At 37.9% G+C, this 22,895-nt stretch overlaps 1 protein-coding gene across 8 annotated transcripts in view; it reads right to left on the bottom strand.

The window, feature by feature from the left end:
• The window catches only part of DLG1 (discs, large homolog 1 (Drosophila)), a 292,696-nt gene that overhangs the window by 97,338 nt on the left and 172,463 nt on the right, over window positions 1-22,895 (bottom strand). For all 8 annotated transcript variants that reach the window (XM_011988972.1, XM_011988970.1, XM_011988973.1 and 5 more), the window contains 4 exons: window positions 22,529-22,582; window positions 6,226-6,276; window positions 3,636-3,760; window positions 1,789-1,958 (listed from right to left, as the gene is read on the bottom strand). In XM_011988972.1, coding sequence (XP_011844362.1) covers window positions 1,789-1,958; window positions 3,636-3,760; window positions 6,226-6,276; window positions 22,529-22,582 — 400 coding nt within the window. The remainder of the gene's footprint in view (window positions 1-1,788; window positions 1,959-3,635; window positions 3,761-6,225; window positions 6,277-22,528; window positions 22,583-22,895) is intronic.

Here is a 22,895-nt window from a genome sequence, read left to right as displayed (position 1 = left end):
TTCTATAAATATGAACTTAAGCCCAGAAAGAAATGGTTGAAAACTACAAGGTAATAATTCCACTACACTAATATTTTTTAAAATAGAAAAGAATCCATTTAGTTATCTACTAGTATATGTTCTGCAATCAAGGGACACTTATAAATATAGCTGCTCCTAGAGTTATGAATAGATTCCTTTTATCCCACGTGTTCCTTCTTCGTATCTTCTCGCAAATGCACTTGTTATTACAAAGTGACATTGCAAAATTATGTTTTACTTTTGTTTCCATCATAATTACGCTCACCTACACTTTGATTATTTTCACTAGAATAAAACAATTGAGAAGAAATAATAAGATCGTCTGGTGGTGGTGGGCAGAACCAACAGGCTTTAAAAATGTGAATACTTTGGCTCTTTTTCAATATTCTATGAATTAACAACTTTAAGTAAGGAATTTCTGTAATTCTTAAATCCCATAGCTCCAATATCAGAAAATTTCTCAGCTCTCCATTCCTTTTTCATTTGTTGAAATCCTCCCTCTTCCATGAAGCCACATATTTAAACTAATATTTCCATTTATCCTCAATTCATCAATGTTTTAAAAATTCAGAAATCACATCTTTTTTTTTTTTTTGAGACGGAGTCTTGCTCTGTGACCCAGGCTGGAGTGAGTGGCCGGATCTCGGCTCACTGCAAGCTCCACCTCCTGGGTTCCCGCCATTCTCCTGCCTCAGCCTCCCGAGTAGCTGGGACTACAGGCGCCCGCCACCTTGCCCGGCTAGTTTTTTGTATTTTTTAGTAGAGACGGGGTTTCACCATGTTAGCCAGGAGGGTCTCCATCTCCTGACCTCGTGATCCGCCCATCTCGGCCTCCCAAAGAGAAATCACATCTTAACAGTCCTTTACTGCAGATGTAACTGCTCATAATACATATTAAAAGCACCTCTTCTTTTAACTTAGGCTGTGTATCTGCATTTAAAGTACTTTGTAGATTAATTATCACAAGTTAATATCAATACTATACTTAACTTCAAAGTATTCCAGGACACAAATATTTCACTCTTAACGCTAGAAGTCTTTAATGTAATAATACTTAATACCAATAGGGAGAAATCCACTTATAAAACAAGTAGATATTTTGTTCCTTACTTTTAAAAATTCTTAAAAATGTGCTGAGCAAATATTGAATATAAAAATCATAAAAACTTATAAATCTATACATATGCTCACTGAGGTAAAATGTATAAAATGTATACATTGACAAACATAAGAATTTTGGGCCAGGTGCAGTGGCTCACACTGTAATACCAGCACTCTGGGGGGCTGAGGTGGGAGAACTGTTTGAGCCCAGGAGTTTGAGACCAGCCTAGGCAATGCAGGGAGACCTCCGTCTCTACAAAAACTAAAAAAATCAGCCCAGTGTGGTGGCGCGTGCATGTAGTCCAAGCTACCTGGGAGGGTGGGGTGAGAGGATCGCTTGAGCTCAGGAGACTGAGGCTGCAGTAAGCCATGAATGCACCACTGGACTCCAGCCAGGGTGACAGGGCAAAACCCTGCCTCTAAAAACAACGCCCCACCCCAAAAAATAGGAACTTTTCAAATGCTGCAATCTTGGTAGAAATGTAAATATTCTAAAATGCAATGTAAGACAAAAATCAGTAGAAATAACAGAGAAATTAAAATTCACTCAAGTTCTATAGAATATTACTATTATTGTTCATCGTGAAATCTATGTCACAGATAAAGTTCATAGGAATACTTAACTCAGAGATTTCTTAATTTATCTTAGTTTGACTTACCACATACCTTTAGGACCTTTAATGAGCTTTATTTCCATTATTTTTTCTGATACTGGTTTCCTTCTTTTTACATACAAGCGTACCATAGACCCTGCTTCTTTCAATGCTTCAACTGCTTTGCTATGTGTTACATCACGAACATCTACTTCATTTACTCGTAATATACAGTCATTGACCCTGAGAAAACAATTAAATATAAAAAATAAAAATTAAATATAATGTAAATATTAATTTTCCACTTCACAAATTTTTTACTTTTTTTAAGGTAAAGAGAATTATAAATAATTCTGGAGTAATTCCAGAAAACACAAATGAAGAAAGTATATCAAAAACTAATATAAACAAATACAAACATTTCCCAAGGGTCAGCAAAAGGAACAAAAGAAATAGTGAAAATAATAGATTATACAAAAATATTAAACAATAATTACAGCTACCATTTGTATACTTACTGCATGCTTATTCTGTGTCGGCGTTAAGATATACTTTATAAAAATAGCAGACATTTATTTAGCACTAATGACATGCTAGACACTTTCTTGGTGTTTTAACCTCATGACACCTCTAAGCTAAATATATATTTTAATCTGTATTTTACAGATGGAGAAATTGAGGCAAAAAGAATTTAAATAACTTTCCTAAGGCCACCCAGATAGTAAGTGACATAGCTGTGATTCAAAGATAAGAAAACTGAGGCTCACATCATGAGTTTAAGGTCACAGAGATAGTGTGAAAACTGAGATAAACTAAATATAATTTTCTGAGTGCCTATTCCAACCTATATATTAGACATAAAAGAATGAAGTTATTCTTTGAAATTTATATAAAGATTAGGTCACTTAATTCAAAAGTTCTGTAGGTAAATAACTTAAAATTTGTCATAGTGTTATGTTTTCTAAAAGTTTGATTTGTTCCTAGTCTTAGCGTTTTCCCTAGTTCTGGTCTCTTTGACTGCATGGTATTCCATCAGGAAAAAAAGATGGTCATCTCAAATTGGGTAGAAAGGGTAAACAAAATATAATGAAAATATTAAAATTGGTCCGGACAAGCTTCTATATCTAACAGAATCAGAAAGTAAATGTCTACATTTACGTGAATTGTTAAATGATTTTTATATCAATTTGATTTCATTAATATACCATCTGTCATATCCAGTGAGAATTAAAGCTTAGAAATCGAAAAACTGCATAAGGTACCAACATCCTTAAAATAAGATGCTGTTTTTAACAGACTATATAAACTCTTTAGTCCTAAAACTTCAGGCTATTTTAACAACAAACAAGGAAATAGGGAAAATGCCGTAATTTATGACCCCCCAAAAAATCAAAGTTTGCAAAATATATCTTCCAAAATGGAACACATTTAAACAGAGACAAATGTTATTTTCATCTAGTCAATTAAGAAAATATATTACTTAAAATTTGCATATACTTTAGTCTTTGTGGTGTGGGATTCAACTTGGATGTGTGATCCTCTATTCTCCTTATCTTAAATAAGTTTATATACATGTTTCCCAACCAGAGAGGAAATGGAAAATATTTTGTGAGCAAATCTGAAAATACAAAGGGAAACTCATGATTTCTATAAATATGTTCACAAACATTTAAACCATCAACCAAATTTATCATTCAAAATGTTGTAATATCTAAGATAAAACTGGAGTCCTAAATGAACACAGGAAAACAACATTTGGAGCATAATTATCGCATTCATTGACTTGAATGTTGTTAAAGCATTCACCCTATGTTAGTTTTTATGATAGTGTTTGTTATTTGTATTTATTCCTTATCCAGTCTGCTTCAAGAAAAATACACAAAGTGGATTCAGCATCACAATGAAAATCGCAAAACATACCGCAATCTTCCATCTTGGGCGGCTGCTCCCCCCGTGATAATTTTGGTAATGAAAATACTTGAGTCATCTCCAATATGTGGGTTGTCTGTACCTCCTGCAATGCTGAAACCAAGCCCTGAATTTCCCTGAGGATAGAAGAAAAAAAATTGAGACTGAATGTGATTTATCTTTATTGATAGGTTCCTGTCATTAAAGGATGCAGAAACTGTACTAACATAAGGAACACAACAAATAAAGGTATATGGGTGAGTAAAATATAAAGATTCTAAATTATGGACATGTTCTGAAGGAAAGTCCTTTCAGAGGCATTACTGCTGAACAGGTGAGGTTCAAGAAAATATACCAACGACTTCTGAAGTCTACTCCACAGTTCTTTCTTTAAAAGTATGTGCAACTTGTCGCTGGATTAAGTCACCCATCTGCAGAGGTGTCACTCTAAGTCTGTTTCTTTCAGACTGCACCTCAGCCATGTTTGGTAGGGCACATCTCTCCTATGAGACAAACGCTGAAGTGATCTTCCTGCTGTTCTTTCTGAGCAGGTAAAACACACATATTGTTTTAGCCTTTGAAAAAAAGGGGTGGCGATGGTGCTTTTCTTCTGCTAACCTGACATCGGCTTATTTTTAAATGACCGAATTGTAGCCGCTAAGTGACAGCTGCCATCAACCCATGACATGTTTAACCAACACATCCGATTAGCAAAAGGCGTTTTTCCAGTTTTTCATACTAAAGTCCAACCTGAGAACACTGGTGAATTTTCTGGACAGCAAAGTAAATTTTGCCAAAGGAGCTCTACTTTTTGCTTGTTTTATGAACTGGAGAAACAAGATTTCTGAATATTTTCTTCACAGAAAGGGTCTGACTGCCACAAAAAGCCTTCAAAGAGAATTGATTTAAGCAATGGTATTAAAAAATGTTTATTTCTGCAAGAATGTTTTAACTGAATTTCAGGCAACTCAAGTAAGCAAATATATGTGGACTTATTATTTAACTGGTAGTATTAAACAGTGTAAACACTCACTCTACCACCATTTGTCTTAAAATTCTATTTTAATAAAAAAATGTTTTTTCAATCTAACTTCATGAATTACCTGAATCTTAAGAACAGTACCAGTGGATTATGGGAGGTTACCAAGTTACTTAGGTACTCAAGTTCTTCAACCAGTGAAAAATACAACGTATAGTCCTGACTAAACAAAAGAAATTTAAAAGGCCCTGGGAAAGAATAAAAAAATCAATAATATAAAAAGTTAGGAGACATCACAAACTACTGTATTAAAATATGTACAGTACATTAATACTGTGCTTACTTGAATGTTACTTCAGTAGCCACCTAACAGGTGATACGAATTTAAGTAGAAGGCAATAAAGATATACATGTAAGACTCTCTCAGATTTATTTTTCTCAGACTTGATTCCAATATAAACAAATCTAATTATCTAGGATTTTAGTCTAGAATATACACACATTTAGTTACTTAAGAATCTGCTTGTGTGAAACACTAAATTTTCATAAAATGCGAGCCAGATAAGGTGGCATTACTATTATAACTTACAATAAAAATTGAATGCAGATACTCTTTTTTCTTTTTAGACAGAGTCTCACTCTGTCACCCAGGCTAGAGTGCAGTGACGCGATCTTGGCTCACTGTAACCTCTGCCTCCCGGGTTCAAGCGATTCTCCTGACTCGACTAGCTGGGATTACAGGTCTGCACCACCACACCCGGCTAATTTTAGTATTTCTAATAGAGGCGGAGTTTTGCCATGTTGGCCAGGCTGTCTTGAACTTCTGGCCTGAAGTGATTCACCTGCCTCGGCCTCCCAAAGTGCTGGGATTACAGGCGTGAGCCACCGTGCCGGGCCTGAATGCAAACGTTCTTAAGGAAAAAAACATATCTTAAGAAAATTTACACATCTGCATTACACCCTTAAGTCATTTTCTGACTGGGGGAGTATACCATAGTAAGTTTTTAATACAGCTCTGTCCGTTAGAAGTATGGTTATTTTGCTAGAAAAGAAAATTGATACAATGACCATGTTACTAGTATACCACTTAATACGAACAATATTTCATTATCATATGCATATAAACAATACAAACAAAATTAAAAAGCAAGAAAAACCTGAGTAACTATCATAATCTAGAGGAGTCTAAGGAGACAGGATAACTAAACGTAATGTGGTTTCCTGGATGGGCCTCTGGAAGACAATAACATAAAAAGTAAGGAAACAGAGACTTCGGTTAATAATAATGTATGAATATAGGTGTGTTAGTTCAAACAAATGTACTCTAGTAACATAAGATGTTAACAATAGAGGTGGCCGAATCCAGGGTAAATGGAAACTCTTGGGACTATCTTTACAACTTCTTTGTAAATCTAAAACTACTTTAAAATAAAAGTTTGTTAAAAAAAATAAGGTTACTAAAGAAAAGGCACATGTTTTGAAAATACCTTGGCCAATTTTATGAACTGGGAACTTAGAAAATATCATATAGTTCTGTTTTTGAAAGATCTCCCTTGAATTCTATATGAAAAAGCAGTATATTGCAAAGTTCTTTAAACAACAGATTAAGGTAATAGTTTTTACCCTTTCAAGTGTGATTTCTTCATATTCATAATCTGCATCTGTGCCATTAACCTACAGGGGAAAAGAAAAGCAGCTCAGAAACTTAAGAGTGTAAAATCTGAAATGGCAAGACAAAATTTTTGTATGATTTATTAATGAAAACCTGTTAAATGCAACAGTAATCAAATACAATATTCATTTTAATAAGTCTGGGGAAGATTTTCAAGGAATGGAAGGATACAAATGTGATTAATGAACTGACAACATTCGTGGTACCATGACTTTCAAATCCAGAATAGGCACATTCAGCTTTTAATAGTTTCGACCTCTGATCCTTCTCTGTCTTGTTCCACGCATCTATCAGTTGCCAACTGTTCCTGATTTGAACACTTTAATTTTTCTGAAAATCATCACCTCTTCACTCTCATTTCTGACACCTTTCTTCAGGCCTTGTTAAACCTCCTCTGGAATGCAGTACTGTCTATGCAGTCTGCCTGATTGCTTAGATTAGTATTCCCCATTGCCCAAATCACTGTGTTTTAAACAGTTGGTTCTTTTTAAAGAACATAACCTACTTCCTCTAAAACTTTCAAAACTCTCCCTTTCTCGAAATATCCAAACTCTAGGGCTTGGTAATCACATCTTTGAATGAACTGACCCCAATGTACCACTCACCTTCATTCTTCACCTCTTCATAAACCTTACACACTATCCAGTCTGAATGACTTGCTCTTTCCATTACACATCCTACAATTTCCCACTTCGACATCTGGAAATTTTGTGCTTCCTCGGTCACAAATTTCACTTACATGTTTTATGTCAAAATCAGAGTCACCATTCAAGATATCTTGGTCACAATTTATCTCCCTCCAATTTATTTCCTAGTCTCTGCTCAAAGAAGTTAACTCCTACAGTAAAGGCCACTGGTGAAACAAGTCCCTGGAATCAGATGAACATGGGTTTGAATCCTTGCTTTAACATTTCTCGTGATATGAGGCTGGGCAAAACTCTAGCTAAATCAAATGGGGACTGTGGTAAATTCTACTTCTGAACATGGCTCACATCTTCCATTCCAGACATTCTTTTGCAATATGACTAAATCATCCTACCATCAATAGGAGTCTCTTTCCCCTCCCATTAGATCTAGGCAAGTCCTGTGACTAGCTTTGACTGAAAATAAATGTGGCACAAACGATGCCGTGTGATTTCAGAGACTAGGTCATCTGATGCCTGGTAGTATTTGCTTTTGCTTGGAATGTATTTTCTTTGGAACCCAGCAGCTATAACATGAGGAAAACTCAAGCAGCCTACAGGGAGATCTAAACAACGGAGAACCAAAACCCTTGGCCCAAAACTCCAGCTACACTTCTAATCAGCAGTCAGCACCAACTATCAGCCTTGTGAATAAGGCTGTTTGGACCTCCCAGCCATGTCCAGTGCCCTAACCCACACCATGTAAAGCAGAGTCATCCAGTTCATTATGAGAAAACATGAACTGTTGTTCTTTTAAGCCGCTAAGCTTCAGGGTAGTTTGTTATGCAATGATAGATAACCACAACAGAAACAACGAAACCTACGTAAGCTACTTTGCTTTCTTAACCGTACTATAAAAAGTAGCCCTTAGTTCAGGTCTAACATAGGGACCAGGAGTTTCTTCCTTGAGAACTTCTGAAGCCCATCTCTACTACCCTTTTGGGTTCTTAACTCTTGTGATTCTCCTGGATTCAAATCCTATTACTATTTTGTTCCCTCTTCTTTTTCTCATCTAAAGACATTTTCCTCTTATAGATTATATGTTATAAAGGCATTATATATTTATACGGAAAGAGTTGGGATTTCACTCTGCTACCTAGGCTGGAATGCACTGGCATAACCATAGCTCGTTGTGGCCTCAAACTCCTGTCTTCAAGTGATCCTCCTGCCTTAGCCTCTTGAGTAGCTGAGACTACAGGCACATGCCACCATGCCTGGCTAAGTTTATTTTTATCTGTTTTCCGTAGAGATGGGGTCTGTGTTGTCCAGGTGTTCGCTTGCGTGCTCTCTCTCTCTGTCTCTCTCTCTCTCTCTCTCACACACACACACACACACACACACACACACACGTAAAATTTCTTTATCTCAGCTTAGGAGGAGTAACTTCAAGAGATGTGTTGATCATGTCTGTGCATCTAGAGTATAGGAGGGTTACACATGTGTATATCACACCCACTTGACTGGAAGTCCTTTGTTAAGAGTAAAATTTTCATTTGCTGCAATATCCCCTTTCTTATTCTAAAGGTCATTTGTATCATCTTGTTTCTTGACGTTATTGACGAATCTATTACATTTCATGGTATTACTTTGTTTTTAACAATTCCTTATTCCTTTGATTTTCTAAAAAAGACTTTTGAGTTGAATGCTCAATTTATGCTTACTCTATTCTGCTTTTAAAAGCCTCAAAGTTTACAAACTTTCCTTGGCATATGGATTAGGCCAAATCCCGTAACTGCTAGCTGCACTGGGCTCCATTTTTGTTCATTTGTTTATTTCTAAATCATCTAAATTTTATTTTGGAAAACATCTCCAAATGAGTGTGCTCATATGGCCCTTTTGGCATTAATGTAAAATTCAGATTTCTGCCTCCAGGAATCTTAGATTTTTCACCTCTAAGTCTCCTCACAAGGTAGGAGCTCAGTAAATGTTCCTGGTGCTTAATTTAATGCCAATTCATCACGCAGGTTTCTAAGCAGCACAGAAGGGGGGTTTTTAGGTAGCACTGAGTACTTTTAAAAAGGTGAAACATGAGGCGGCCATACAGACCACCAGTAACTTTATTCCTTAATCCTCAATTGTTTGAAACTCTGATAATTTCAAATACCGAGACAATTCTATAACATTAAACATACTCACACTAAAGCTTCTAAGGGCCAAGAGTATATTATCAAAAACATATTTGCGTGTGTGTGTGTGTGTGTGATGAGAAAATTTACAATCTACTCTCAGAAATTTTCAAGTGTACAATACACTGTTACTAACTCTAGCTGCCATGTTATACAACATATCTTGTGAAGTTACTTCACGTAAATTGAAATTTTGTATCATTTGACCACCATTTCCTCAATCCCTCCCCACCATCCCCACGTAACCACCACTCTACTCTCTGCTTTTTGACTTTTTAACATTTGATTGTGCAGTATTTGCCTTTCTGTGCCTGGTTAATTTCATTTAACATGTCATCCAGGTTCATCCATGTTGTCACAAATGACAGAATTTCCTTCTTTTTAAAGGCAGAAGAGTATTCCACTCTGTACATATACCACATTTTCTTCACCTACTTCATGTGTCAACAGACACTTAGGTTGTTTCCGTATCTTGGCAACTGTGACTAATGCTGCAATGAACACTGGAGTCAGGTATCTCTCTGATGTATTGATTTTCTTTCCTTTGGATATGTACTCAGGAGTAGGATTGCTGATCACATGGTAGTTCTATTTTTAATTTCTGAAGAACCTCCACACTGTACTATGCAATGGCTGTACTAATTTACATTCCCACCAACAGCATAGAAAGCTTCCCTGTTCTCTATACCACTGCCAAGACTTATCTTGTCTTTTTTATAACAGCCATCCTAATGGGCGTGAAGTGGTATCTCACTGTGGTTTTAATATGCATTTTCCTGATGACTGGTGATGTTAAGCATTTTTAAATATACTTGCTGGACATTTAGTCTTTTTGTGTATATGCAATGTCCTTTCAGATCCTTTGTCCATTTTTAAAAATGGGTTGTTTTCTTGCTATTTATTCATATTTTTAACTTTGTTGCCCAGCCTGGAGTGCAGTGGTGTGATCACAGCTCACTGCAGCCTTTAACTCCTGGGCTCAAGCAATCCTTCCACCTCGGCCTTGTGAGTAGCCAGGACTACGGGCATGTGCCATCGCGCTCGGTGAATTCTTAAAATTTTTTTCTGGAGACAAGGTCTCATTACATTGCCCAGGCTGGTCTCAAACTCCTGAGATCAAGTGATCCTCCCACCTTGGCCTCCCAAGGGCTGGGATAATGGGCGTGAGCCACCAGGCCTGACAATGTTTTCTTGCTATTGATTTGAGTTCCTTATAAATTTTTTATTAACCCCTTGTCAGACTTAGAGTTCACAAATACTTTCTCCCATTCTGTAGGCCGTCTCTTCACTCTGTTGATTGTTGCTTTTGCTGGGAAGAAGCTTGTTGTAATCCCATTTACTTATTTTGTTTTCACTGCCTATGCTCCTGGGTTTCAAAGTATCTGCTCGGTCCAATGTCGAGAAGTTTTTCCCTTATGTTTTCTTTCTTTCTTTCTTTCTTTCTTTCTTTTTGAGATGGAGTCTCACCCTGTCGCCCAGGCTGGAGTGCAGTGGCGTGATCTGGGCTCACCACAAGCTCCACCTTCTGGGTTCAAGCGATTCTCCTGCCTCAGCCTCTCAAGTAGCTGGGATTACAGGTGCACGCCACCATGCTCAGCTAATTTTTGTATTTTTAGTAGAGACAGGGTTTCACCATGTTGGCCAGGCTGGTCTCGAACCCCTTACTTCAGGTGATCTGCCCACCTCGGCCTCCCAAAGTGCTGGGATTACAGGCGTGAGCCTCTGTGCCCCACTGCTTTTCCCTGATGTTATCTTTCAGTAGTTTTACAAAGTCAGTTAACATTTAAATCTTGAATCCATTTCAAGTTGATTTTTGCATATGGTATGAGATAAGGGTCCAATTTCATTCTTCTGCACGTGGATATCCAGGTACTGTAATACCATATATTGAAGAAACTGTCCTTTCCCCAATGTGTGCCCTTGCCATTTTTGTTGAAGATCAGTTTACCATAAATGTGCAGATTAATTTCTGAGCTCTCAATTCTACTTCATTGCGCCGGTCTGTTTTTGTGCCAGTACCACGCTGTTTTCATTACCACAGCTCTGCGGCGGATTCTGAGATGAGGCAGTATGATGCCTTAAACTTTGTTCTTTTTGTTCAAGATTGCTTTGGCTATTTGGGGTCTTTTGTGGTTCCATTTCAATTTTAGAAGCATATTTTCTACTTTTACGAAAACTATCACTGAAATCTTGAAAGGGACTACACTGAATCTATAGATCGTTTTGGGTGCTATGACCGTTTCAACAATATTAACCTCACAACCATGAAATGGGGTATCTTTCCATTTATCTGTGTTTTCTTCAATTTTATTAATTTATGTTTTATAGTTTTCACTGTACAGATATTTTACCTTTGGCTAAATTTATTCCTATGCATTTTACTTTATATTTTTTGGTGCTATTGTAAATGGCATGAAATGAAAAGGAGACATTAAAACTGTTACCACAGAAATATAAAAGATCATAAGGAACTACTATGAACAATTACATGCCAACAAACTGGATAACCAAGAAGGAAGACAATTTTCTAGAAATACAAAACTGCTTAGACTGAATTACGAAAAAACAAATTCTGAATAGAGCATTACTAGTCTGATTATCAGTAATCTAAGACCTTCTATCAAAGAAAAGCCCAGAGTGTGATGGGTTCATGACTGAATTCTACCAAACATTTAAAGAAAAACTAACACCAATCCTTCTCAAACTCTCCCCTGAAACTGAATAGGAAATACCAAATGCTTCTCAAATTCATTTTACAAGGCCAGAATTACCCTGATACCAAAGCCAGACAAGAATACTATAAGAAAAGAATATTTCGGGCTGATATAACCGATAAACATAGATTTAAAAATCCTCAACAAAATACTAGCAATTCAAAGCACATTAAAAGGATCATTCACCATAATCAAGTGAGATTTAACCCGGGGAGGTAATGATGGTTCAACAAATGAACATCAACAAATGTGATATACCACATTAACAGAATGAAATTTAAATTTTAAATTTTACTAAATTTTGGCTGGGTGCAGTGGCTCATGCCTGTAATCCCAGCACTTTGGGAGGCTGAGACGGGCAGATCACCTGAGGTTAGGAGTTTGAGACCAGCTGGCCAACATGGCAAAATCCCGTTTCTACTAAAAATACAAAAATTAGATGGGCGTGGTGGCGAGTGCCTGTAATCCCAGCTATTTGGGAGGCTAAGGCCGGAGAATCACTTGAACCCGGAAGACAAAGGTTGCAATGAGCTGAGATGGCATCATTGCACTCCAGCCTGGGCAACAAAAGTGAAACTGTCTTACACACACACACAAAATTGTTAAATTTTAATCAATTTAAACAGCAACATGGGGCTCGTGGCTACTTTACTGGATGGCAGAGCTCCAGTCGAATCATTCTGTTAAGCCCACCTTTGCGCTCTCAAAACGCAAGCATAGTCTCTTTCTTTTGCTTTCTCCCTCCTCTCCCTCTCCTACCCCTCCCACCTCTCCCCCACCCCCACATCCATTTTTGGGGGCTATGATTGGTATGACACCAAATTTACAGATTAGTCTGGGGAAAATGAAGATCTTTACATTATTTTCCTGCTCAGGACCATGAACTGTTCTCCACTGAAGTACTCTTTCATGCCACTTAGTAAAGTTTCATGGTTTTCTTACTACACACTATGTATTTCATTTTTAGCTGATTGATAGATATTTCACATTTTTATTAATACAGTTAATGGACTCATATTTCCAACTGGTTGTTGCTGGTATAATAAAATAACATTTACTGTTTAACTTTTAAATTGTACGAGTTTATCTTTTTAGTATAATTAAAGGCTTCTGTATAGCCTTTAAAATTTTAGCCTTTATTTATAGGTACATATAGGTCATATTCTCAGTCCTTTACTGGCCCAATAATTTTAAGTTTCTAATCATTTTAACACTAATATATCCAAACAGGACAAATCCAATTACATTAAAGTTATAAGACTTGTTCAAGGAAAGATAAAAAAGAAGCCTAATTTACTAATTCCTTATGTTTAGGTTCAATTCAAATAATACTTTTCTAACTATAGAGTAATATATCAAAATCCAACATTTTATCAGTATTTATATGACTCATGGTTAATAATAATGCATAATCACAGGCAATTAAAAACCTCAAAGCTAGCTGGACGCAGCGGCTCATGCCTGTAATTCCAGCACTTTGGGAGGCCGAGATGTGTGGATCACTTGAGGCCAGGAGTTTGAAACCAGCCTGGCCAACACAGTGGAACCCCATCTCTACTAAAAATAGAAAAAATTGGCTGGGTATGGTGGTGCATGGCTTGTAATCTCAGCTACTCAGGAGGCTGAAGCATGGGAATCATTTGAACTCCAAAGGTGGAGGTTGCAGTGAGCCAAGATCGAGCCACAATACTCCAGCCTGGGCAACAGAGCAAGATTCTTATCTCAAAAATACAAAAAACCCTCAAAGCCTATACCATCACAAAGCAAAGCTCTAAAAATAAAAATGTACTGGAAAAAGAAGATGTACTTTCTAATGAAAAATTAACATAACTAAATACAAAATAATAGCCCTCAAAGAGGTTACTTAAAAGTGTTTTCTAACTAATGAATTTAGGTCACTTAAAAAATATTGTAGCTATAAATTATATTACATGTGGAAAAACTGAAGCTTTTATTATGTAATAAACCTACCAAAGTTCAATGGAGTGAATTTTTCTAACTTCAGTCTTCATGTTTTGTCTCAAGGAAAATAAAGACAGGGGAATAGATTGGAACTTTTTTAACAGATTACTTCATTTCCTGCTCTTTACTGGATCCAGTAAGAACTCAAATTTTTGTGTGTAATTTTGCCTTCTTTCGATGTTTTTACTACTTAAGGATAGAACAGGATGGAGAATCAAACCCAAAGCCAATGAAATTATAGTATCAATTAATACTTAAAATTGCATATAATATATCACAATGGCAAAACACTGAAAGCTTTCCCTTAATAATCAGGAACACAACAAGGACGCTTGCTTTCACTACTTCCATTAAATACTGTAATAGAGGTGTTAGCCAGGGGAATTACAGGCAAGAAAGAGAAAACGCATCCAGAAGTTGGTGAAGGATAAAGATGACAGATGGGGGCAGGATTAGCTTGCAGCTCCTGCTTGGATGGACAGAGCAGTTGTGGACACTCACATTGTGAACTTTTGCTCCAAGAACTACCACAGGAACATACCAGAAAAGCCGAGATAATCCACAGCGCCTTTGAAGGCACTAGATCGCCACTGCAGGCTCCTTGAGACACTGAAAACCTGTGAGTCTCCTTGCTTTCTTGGCGAGTAGGCTCATGGTCTGGGGCAAGTGCTCAGCCCTGGTCACCTGCTGCCAGGAAATAGACTTGGTGCTGTTGAGGGGGCATGGTGGGAGTGAGACAGGCCCTTAGGGCTGTGGGCTGTGCGGGAGCAAGGTGAGGCCTGTGACTGCCAGCTTTCCCCCATTTCCCTGGTGACCTGCATGTCTCAGCAGAAGCAGCCATAAAAGGCAGCCACAATCCCCCTGGTAACGAAACTCCATTGTCCTGGGAACCACATCCCCATGCCCCACAGCAGCTGCAGCAAGCCCCATCCAAGAAGAGTCTGAGCTCAGATATGTCTATCCCTGCCCCAACCTGGTGGTCTTTCTCTACCAGCCCTGGTATCCCTGCCCCCTGGTGGTCTTTCTCTACCAGTCCTGGTAGCCAAAGACAAAGGTCACAATCTCTTGGGAGCTCTATGGCCCTGCCCACTGCCTGAGAGACCTGAAAACTTAACCAGGCGTCCGTATGGCAAGTTTCAGTACTGCAGCTGATGCACTCTTGACAGTGCCACCTCCTGGCTGGAGGACAACCAACACAAAACCAGCGCACCAAACAAAAACACAACCACAGACCCTCAGAGAGTCCACTTCATTCCCCTGCTCCCTCCACCACAGCAGGTGCTGGTATCCATGACTGAAAGACTTGATGACGGATCACATCACAGGACTCTTTGCAGACACTCCCCAGTACCAGCCTGGAGCCTAGTAGATCTGCTGGGTGGCAGACTCAGAAGAGTAAACACAGTCACTGTAGTTTGGCTCTCAGGAAGCCCCATTCCTAGGGGAAGGGGGAGAACACCACATCAAGAGAGCACCTGTGGGACAAAAGAATCTCAACAGCAGCCCTTGACTTCCCTCTGACAGAGTCTACTCAAATGAGAAGGAACCAGAAAAACAATTCTGGTAATAAAACAATACCAGGTTCTTTAACACCACCAAAAGATCACACCAGCTCACCAGCGATGGATCCAAACCAAGACGAAATCTCTGAATTGCCAGAAAAAGAATTCAGAAGGTCGAATATTAAGTTAATCATGGAGGCACCAGAGAAAGGTAAAGTCCAATTTAAAGAAATAAAAAACATGACACAGGATATGAAAAGAAAAACCTTCAGTGAAACAGGCAGCATAAATAAAATCAATCACAACTTCTGGAAATCAAGGACACACTTAGAGAAATGCAAAGTGCACTGAAAAGTCTCAGCAACAGAATCAAACAAGCAGAAGAAAGAACTTCAGAGCTTGAAGACAAGGCATTTGAATTAATCCAATCCATCAAAGACAAAGAAAAAGAATCTAAAAAATGAAGAGGCCAGGTGCGGTGGCTCAAGCCTGTAATCCCAGCACTTTGGGAGGCCGAGGCGGGAGGACCACGAGGTCAGGAGATCGAGACCATCCTGGCTAACATGGTGAAACCCCGTCTCTACTAAAAATATACAAAAAACTAGCTGGGTGTGGTGGTGGGCGCCTGTAGTCCCAGCTACTCAGGAGGCTGAGGCAGGAGAATGGCGTAAAGCCGGGGGGTTTTACGAAGTACATCAAAATAGAACCTCTTTAAAGTATAAATCTCACAGGACCTATATAACAATAACACAATGAAAAAAATAAAAAATAAAAAAATAAAAAACCCAAGGCATTCAGGCAACAAATAGCACGATGAATAGTACCTCACATCTCAGCACTAATGTTGAAGGTAAATGGCCTAAATGCTCCACTTAAAAGACACAGAATGGCCGGGCGTTGTGGCGGGCACCTGTAGTCCCAGCTACATGGGAGGCTGAGGCAGGAGAATGGCACAAACCCAGGAGGCGGAGCTTGCAATGAGCCACGATCATGCCACTGCACTCCAGCCTGGGCAACAGAGTGAGACTCCGTCTCAAAAAAAAAAAAAAAAAAAAAGATACAGAATGGATAAGAATTCACCAACCAAGTTTCTGCTATCTTCAGGAGATTCACCTAACTCCTAAGGACTCAAATAAACTTAAGGTAAATGGGTGAAAAAAGATATTCCATGCAAATGGACACCAAAAGCGAGCAGGAGTAGCTATTCTTCTATCAGACAAAACAAACTTTAAAGCAACAGAAGTTAAAAAAGCCAAAGAAGGACATTATATAAGGATAAAAGGATTAGTCCAATGATCAGATCCTAAATACATATGCATCTAACACTGGAGCCCTCAAATTTGTAATTACTACTAGACCTAAGAAATGAGATAGATGGCAACACAATAATAGTGTGGGACTTTTAATACTCCACTGACAGCACTAGACAGGTCATTAAGACCGAAAGTCAACAAAGAAACAATGGACTTAAACTATACCCTAAAACAAATGGACTTAACAGATATTTACAGAACATTCTACCCAACAACTGCAGAATATACATTCTATTCATCAGCACACGGAACATTCTCCAAGACAGACTATACGAGAGACCACAAAACAAATCTCGGTAAATTTAAGAAAAATCAAAACTGTATCAACTGTACTCTCTCTGACCACAGTGGAATAAAACTGAAAATCAACTCCAAAAGGAATCCTCGAAACTACGTAAATACATGGAAATTAAACAGCCTGCTACTGAACGACTGTTGGGTCAGCAATGAAATCAAGATGGAAATTAAGATGCTCTGAACTGGATGATAACAGTGACACAACCTATCAAAACCTCTGGGATACAGCAAAAGTAGTGCTAAGAGTAAAGTTCATAGCATTAAATGCCTACATCAGAAAGTCTGAAAGAGCACAAAGAGACAATCTAAGGTTACAACTAAAGGAACTGGAGAAACACAAACAATCCAAACCTGAACCCAGCAGAAGAAGAGAAATAACGGAGATCAGAGCAGAACTAAATGAAACTGAAACAAACAAACAACACAAAAGACAAATAGAACAAAAAGCTGGATCTTTGAAAAGGTACATAAAATTGACAGACCATTAGCGAGATTAACCACGAAAAGAAGAGAGATGATCCAAATGGCCGGCGTGGTGGCTCACGCCTGTAATCCCAGCACTTTGGGAGGCTGAGGTGGGTGGATCACTTGAGGTCAGGAGTTCGAGATCAGTCTGGCCAACATGGTGAAACCCCATTTCTACTAAAAATACAAAAATTAGCTGGGTGTGGTGGCGGGCACCTGTCATCCCAGCTACTCGGGTGACTGAGGCAGAAGCATTGCTTGAACCCAGAAGGTAGAGGCGGCAGTGACCTGAGATTGTGCCACAGCCTGAGTGACAGAGCGAGACTCCATCTCAAAGTAAAAGATCCAAACAAGCTCAATGAGCAATGAAATAGGAGATAATACAACCAATACCACAGAAATATGAAAGATTATTCAAAGCTACTATGAACACCTTTACATGCATAAACTAGAAAACCTTGAGATGGATAAATTCCTGGAAATATACAACCTTCCTAGATTAAACCAGGAAGAAATAGAAACTCTGAACAGACTAATAACAAGTAGTGAGACTGAAATGGTAATTAAGAAATTGCCAATGAAAAAAAAAGTCCAGGACAAGACAGATGCACAGCTGAATTCTGTCAGACATTCAAAGAAGAAATGGTACCAATCCTAATGACAATACTCAAAAAGATAGAGAAAGAGGGAATCCTCCCTAAATCATTCTATGAAGCCAGTGTAACACTAATACCAAAACCAGGGAATGATGTAACAAAAAAAGAAAACTACAGACACATATCCCCGATTAACACAGATGCAAAAATCCTCAACCACATATCAAGAGAATCCACCATGATCAAGTGGGTTTCATACCAGGGATGCCAGGATGGTTTAACATACATAAGTCAATAAATGTGATACACCACATAAACAGAATTAAAAACAAAAATCACACCATCATCTCAACAGATGCAGAAAAAGCATTTGACAAAATCCAGCATCCCTTTATGGTTAAAACTCTCAGCAAAATCAGCACAGAAGGGACAAACCTTAAGGTAATAAAAGCCACCTGTGACAAACCCACAGTCAACATTATATTGAATGGGAAGAAGTTAAAAGCATTCCCCCTGAGAAGTGGAAAAAGACAAGGATGCCCACTTTCACCACTTCTACTCAACATAGTACTGGAAGTCCTAGCCAGAGCAATCAGACAAGAGAAAGAAAGGGCACCCAAATTGGTGAAGAGGAAGACAAAAGATTGCTGTTTGCTGCTGATATAATCGCATACCTAGAAAATCCTAAAGACTCATCCAAAAACCTCCTAGAACTGGTAAGTGAATTCAGCAAAGTTTCAGGATACAAAATTAATGTGCACAAATCAGTACCTCTGCTATATACCAACAGTGACCAAACTGAGAAACAAATCAAGAACTCAACCCTAGGCCGGGCACGGTGGCCCACACCTGTAATCCCAGCACTCTGGGAGGCCGAGGCGGGTGGATCACCGGAGGTCAGAAGTTCGAGACCAGCCTGACCAACATGGCGAAACCCTGTCTTTACTAAAAATACAAAAATTAGCTGGGTGTGGTGGTGCATGCCTGTAATCCCAGCTACTCGGGGCAGGGGCTGGGGGGTGGGGGCTGAGACAGGAGAAGCACTTGAACCCAGGAGCTGGAGGTTACAGTGAGCTGTTGTGCTACTGTACTCCAGTCTGGGCAACAGAGTGAGACGCTGTCTCAAAAAAATAAATACATAAAATAAAATAAAAACAAAAATTATTCAACCCTTCTTACAATAGCTAAAGGAAAATAAAATACTTAGGAATATATCTAACCGTGGAGGTGAAATACCTCTACAAAGAGAACTACAAAACACTGCTGAAAGAAATCACAGACGACATAAACAAATGGAAACCCATCTCATGCTCATGGATGGGTAGAATCAATATTGTGAAAATGACTATACTGCCAAAAGCAATCTACAAATTCAATGCAATTCCCACCAAAATACTACCATAATTCTTCACAGACCTAGAAAAAAATTCTTAAAATTCATATGGAACCAAAAAACACCCTCCATAACCAAAGTAAGACTGAGCAAAAGGAACAAATCTGGAGGCACCACATTACCTGACTCCAAACTACACTATGAGGCCATAGTCATCAAAACAGCATGGTACTGGTATAAAAATAGATACACAGAATGAAGCAGAATAGAAAACCCAGAAAGAAAGTCAAATACTTAACAGCCAACTGATTTTTAACAAAGCAAACAAAAACATCAAGTGGGGAAAGGACATCCCATTTGACAAATGGTGCTGGGATAATTGGCAAGCCACATGTGGAGAATGAAACTGGATCCTCATCTCTCACCTTATAAAAAAAATCAACTCAAAATGGATCAAAGACTTAAATCTAAGACCTGAAACCATTAAAATGTTAGAAGATAACATCAGAAAACCCTTCTAAACATTGGCTTAGGCAAAGACTTCATGACTAAGAACCCAAAAGCAAATCCAACAAAAACAAAGATACACAGACGGGACTTAATTAAACTAAGAAGCTTCTGCACAGCAAAATAAACAATCAGCAGACTTAACAGACAGCCTACAAGTGGGAGAAAATCTTCACAATCTATACTTCTGACAAAGGACTAATATCCAGAATCTACAGGGAACACTTTTACACTGTTGATGGGAATGTAAACTAGTACAACCATTATGGAAAACAGTACAGAGATTCCTTAAAGAACTAAAAGTAGATCAACCGTTTGATCCAGCAATTCTACTACTAGGTATCTACACAGAGGAAAAGAAGTCATTATATGAAAAAGACACTTGCACATGCATGTTTATAGTAGTGCACTGCACAATTGCAAAATTATGGAACCAGCCCAAATGCCCATTTTTCAATGAGTGGATAAAAAATATATGGTGTGTACACACCCCCCCACACCCCCCCACACCACGGAATACTACTCAGCCATAAAAAGGAACGAAATAATGGCATTTGCAGCAAACTGAATGGAACTGGAGATTATTATTCTAAGTGAAGTATCTCGGGAATGGAAAACCAAACATAGTATGTTCTCACTCGTAAGTGGGAGCTAAGCTATGAGGATGCAAAGGCATAAGAATTATACACTAGCATTTGGGGACTCAGGGGAAAGCATGGGAGCGGGGTGAGGGATAAAAGACTACACACTGGGTACAGTATACACTGCTCGGATGATGGGTGCACCAAAATCTCAGAAATCTCCACTAACTTATTCATGTAACCAAACACCACCTGCTCCCTAAAACCTACTGAAATTAAAAAAAAAAAAATCCAAAAAATAAAAAATAAAATCCTGAAGTTTCCCATCCTTTAAAATTAAAAAAAGAAAAAAGAAATAAAAGGCATCCAGAGATAAACTATCTCTATTTGCCAATGATACGATCCTATATATAGAAAATTCAAACTACATAACTACTAGAGGTAATAAATGAGTTCGGCAAGGTTGTGCGATCAAAGATAAACACCTAAAAGCCAACTGTATTTCCATATGCTAGCAATAAAAACTCCAAAAATAAACAAAACAATTCCATTTATAACAGCATCAAAAGAATAAAATACTCGCTGGGCATGGCTCACCCCTGTAATCCCAGCACTTTGGGAGGCTGAGGCAGGTTGGATGACTTGAGCTCAGAAGTTCAAGATCAACCTGGGCAACATGGTAAAACCTTCTCTCTACCAAAAATACAAAAAAAATTGTGGTGGCACGTGTCTGTGTTCCCAACTACTTGGGAGGCTGAGGTGGGAGGATCATCTTGAGCCTGGAAGGTGGAGGCTGCAGTGAGCTGAGATTGTCCCAACACACTCCAGCCTGGGTGACAGAGTGAAATTCTATCTTTAAAAAAAAAAAAAAAGGAGAGGAGCGAGAGAATACTTACAAATAAATTTAACAAAAGAACTCCAAGACTTGTATACAGAAAACTGCAAAACATTATTGAAAGGAATTACAGAAATACACCCGTATGTTTACAGTTAACTTATTCTCTATATGGTTGCCAAGGCCATTCGAGTGGAAAGAAGAGTCTTCAACAGTGATGCTATCCACACACAACAGAATGAAGTTGGACTTCTACTTCACATTACAAAAATCAACTCAAAATGAATCAAAGACCAAAATGTAAAAGCAAAACCATAAAACTCTTAGAAGAAAACTCAAGTATAAGTCTTTGTGATGTTGGATTATGTAATGGCTTCTCAGGTACGATACAAAAAGTTACAAAAGAAAAAATATTTTAAAAAGCATTGATTTTTAGACTCAATCATTATCATGAAATTGCATTTTCTAAAGTTTTATCCACTTATACTTCAACAAAAATGTATCAGTATATTTTTACCCCATACTGTCACCAGCAGAATGTACTGATAAACTTTTTGATCCTTTGGTAACATAATGTTTAAAATGTATTAACTGTTTTAATTTGCATTTATGTTATTACTCACCTTTTTCTACTTTTTCACCTTAACAAATTATGTTGAGATAGTCACATACCATAAGATCTACCTTTTTAAGGTATGCAATTCAGTAGTTTCTAGTTTATTCACGGAGTTGTGCCATCATCATTACTCTCTACTTCCAGAACACCCTTCCTGCCCCATAAACAAACCCTGGACCTATTAGCAGTCACTCCCCATTCTGCCTACACCCACCACCTGGCAGCTGCTAATCTACTTTCTGTAGGTATGGATTTATCTATTCTGGACCTTTCATATAATAAAATTACACAACAAGTGGGCTTTCGTCCCTGATCAATTTAAAATGACAAAGTTATAACTAATTATTTTAGTATATCCGAATGCACAAAAAAACCTGGTTACTAAAAATCCAGTCATTCAATTAGACTTCTAAAATGATTTAAATATATGGCGCTGTGTAAGTGACCAATGGTTAGAGACAACCTTTTGTGAAAGTTAGCCATCGTAATTTCAAAATTAAACTATAAATTTCTATTTAAAAATTTCTACTTTACATAAGCAAAAAAAAAAAAACCAAAGGAAGACATATTATTTCATTTACTGTAGCTATTACAGCTATAGATTATAGTGACAGGACATCTTAAGAGAAATGTATTAGAGAAAATTCCATGGTCTTCGTATTTGTATGAAAAACTGAACAGGAAAGGCAGAATTACTTAAACGTGGGGAGGAAACGGAACTTACATAAGTTGGTGTTTCCAAGCTATCTGTGTTGACCAGGACTGGAGGAGGATTTGCCTTAAAAAAAAATTGTAAACGTGTTAGTTTAACAAGAAAACAAAAACATTACACGTTAATGTTCACAATGTTAGAGGCACATGAAAGACTTGCTATTTCTTAAGTTATAATCTTATATGAGCTTTTTATGTTAAATAATAAATCCTTTTTCCAGCCCCAAACAGAAAAAATTATGTATAAGCAGTTAAAATAGATTTGCTTTTAAGAAATAAATTGTTATTTCTGCTAAAACAGTCATGATTTTCTTAAGTTTTACAAAGATCACCATAGCCTTCTCATAAAATCCATGAATATTCTTTAATGTAACCAACAA

This window comes from Mandrillus leucophaeus, unplaced genomic scaffold (assembly GCF_000951045.1).
Source record: "Mandrillus leucophaeus isolate KB7577 unplaced genomic scaffold, Mleu.le_1.0 Scaffold342, whole genome shotgun sequence".
NCBI classification, from domain to species: Eukaryota; Metazoa; Chordata; class Mammalia; order Primates; family Cercopithecidae; genus Mandrillus; species Mandrillus leucophaeus.
Note: the sequence above shows the minus strand (reverse complement) of the source record. Positions and strands in the feature narration are given on the sequence as shown.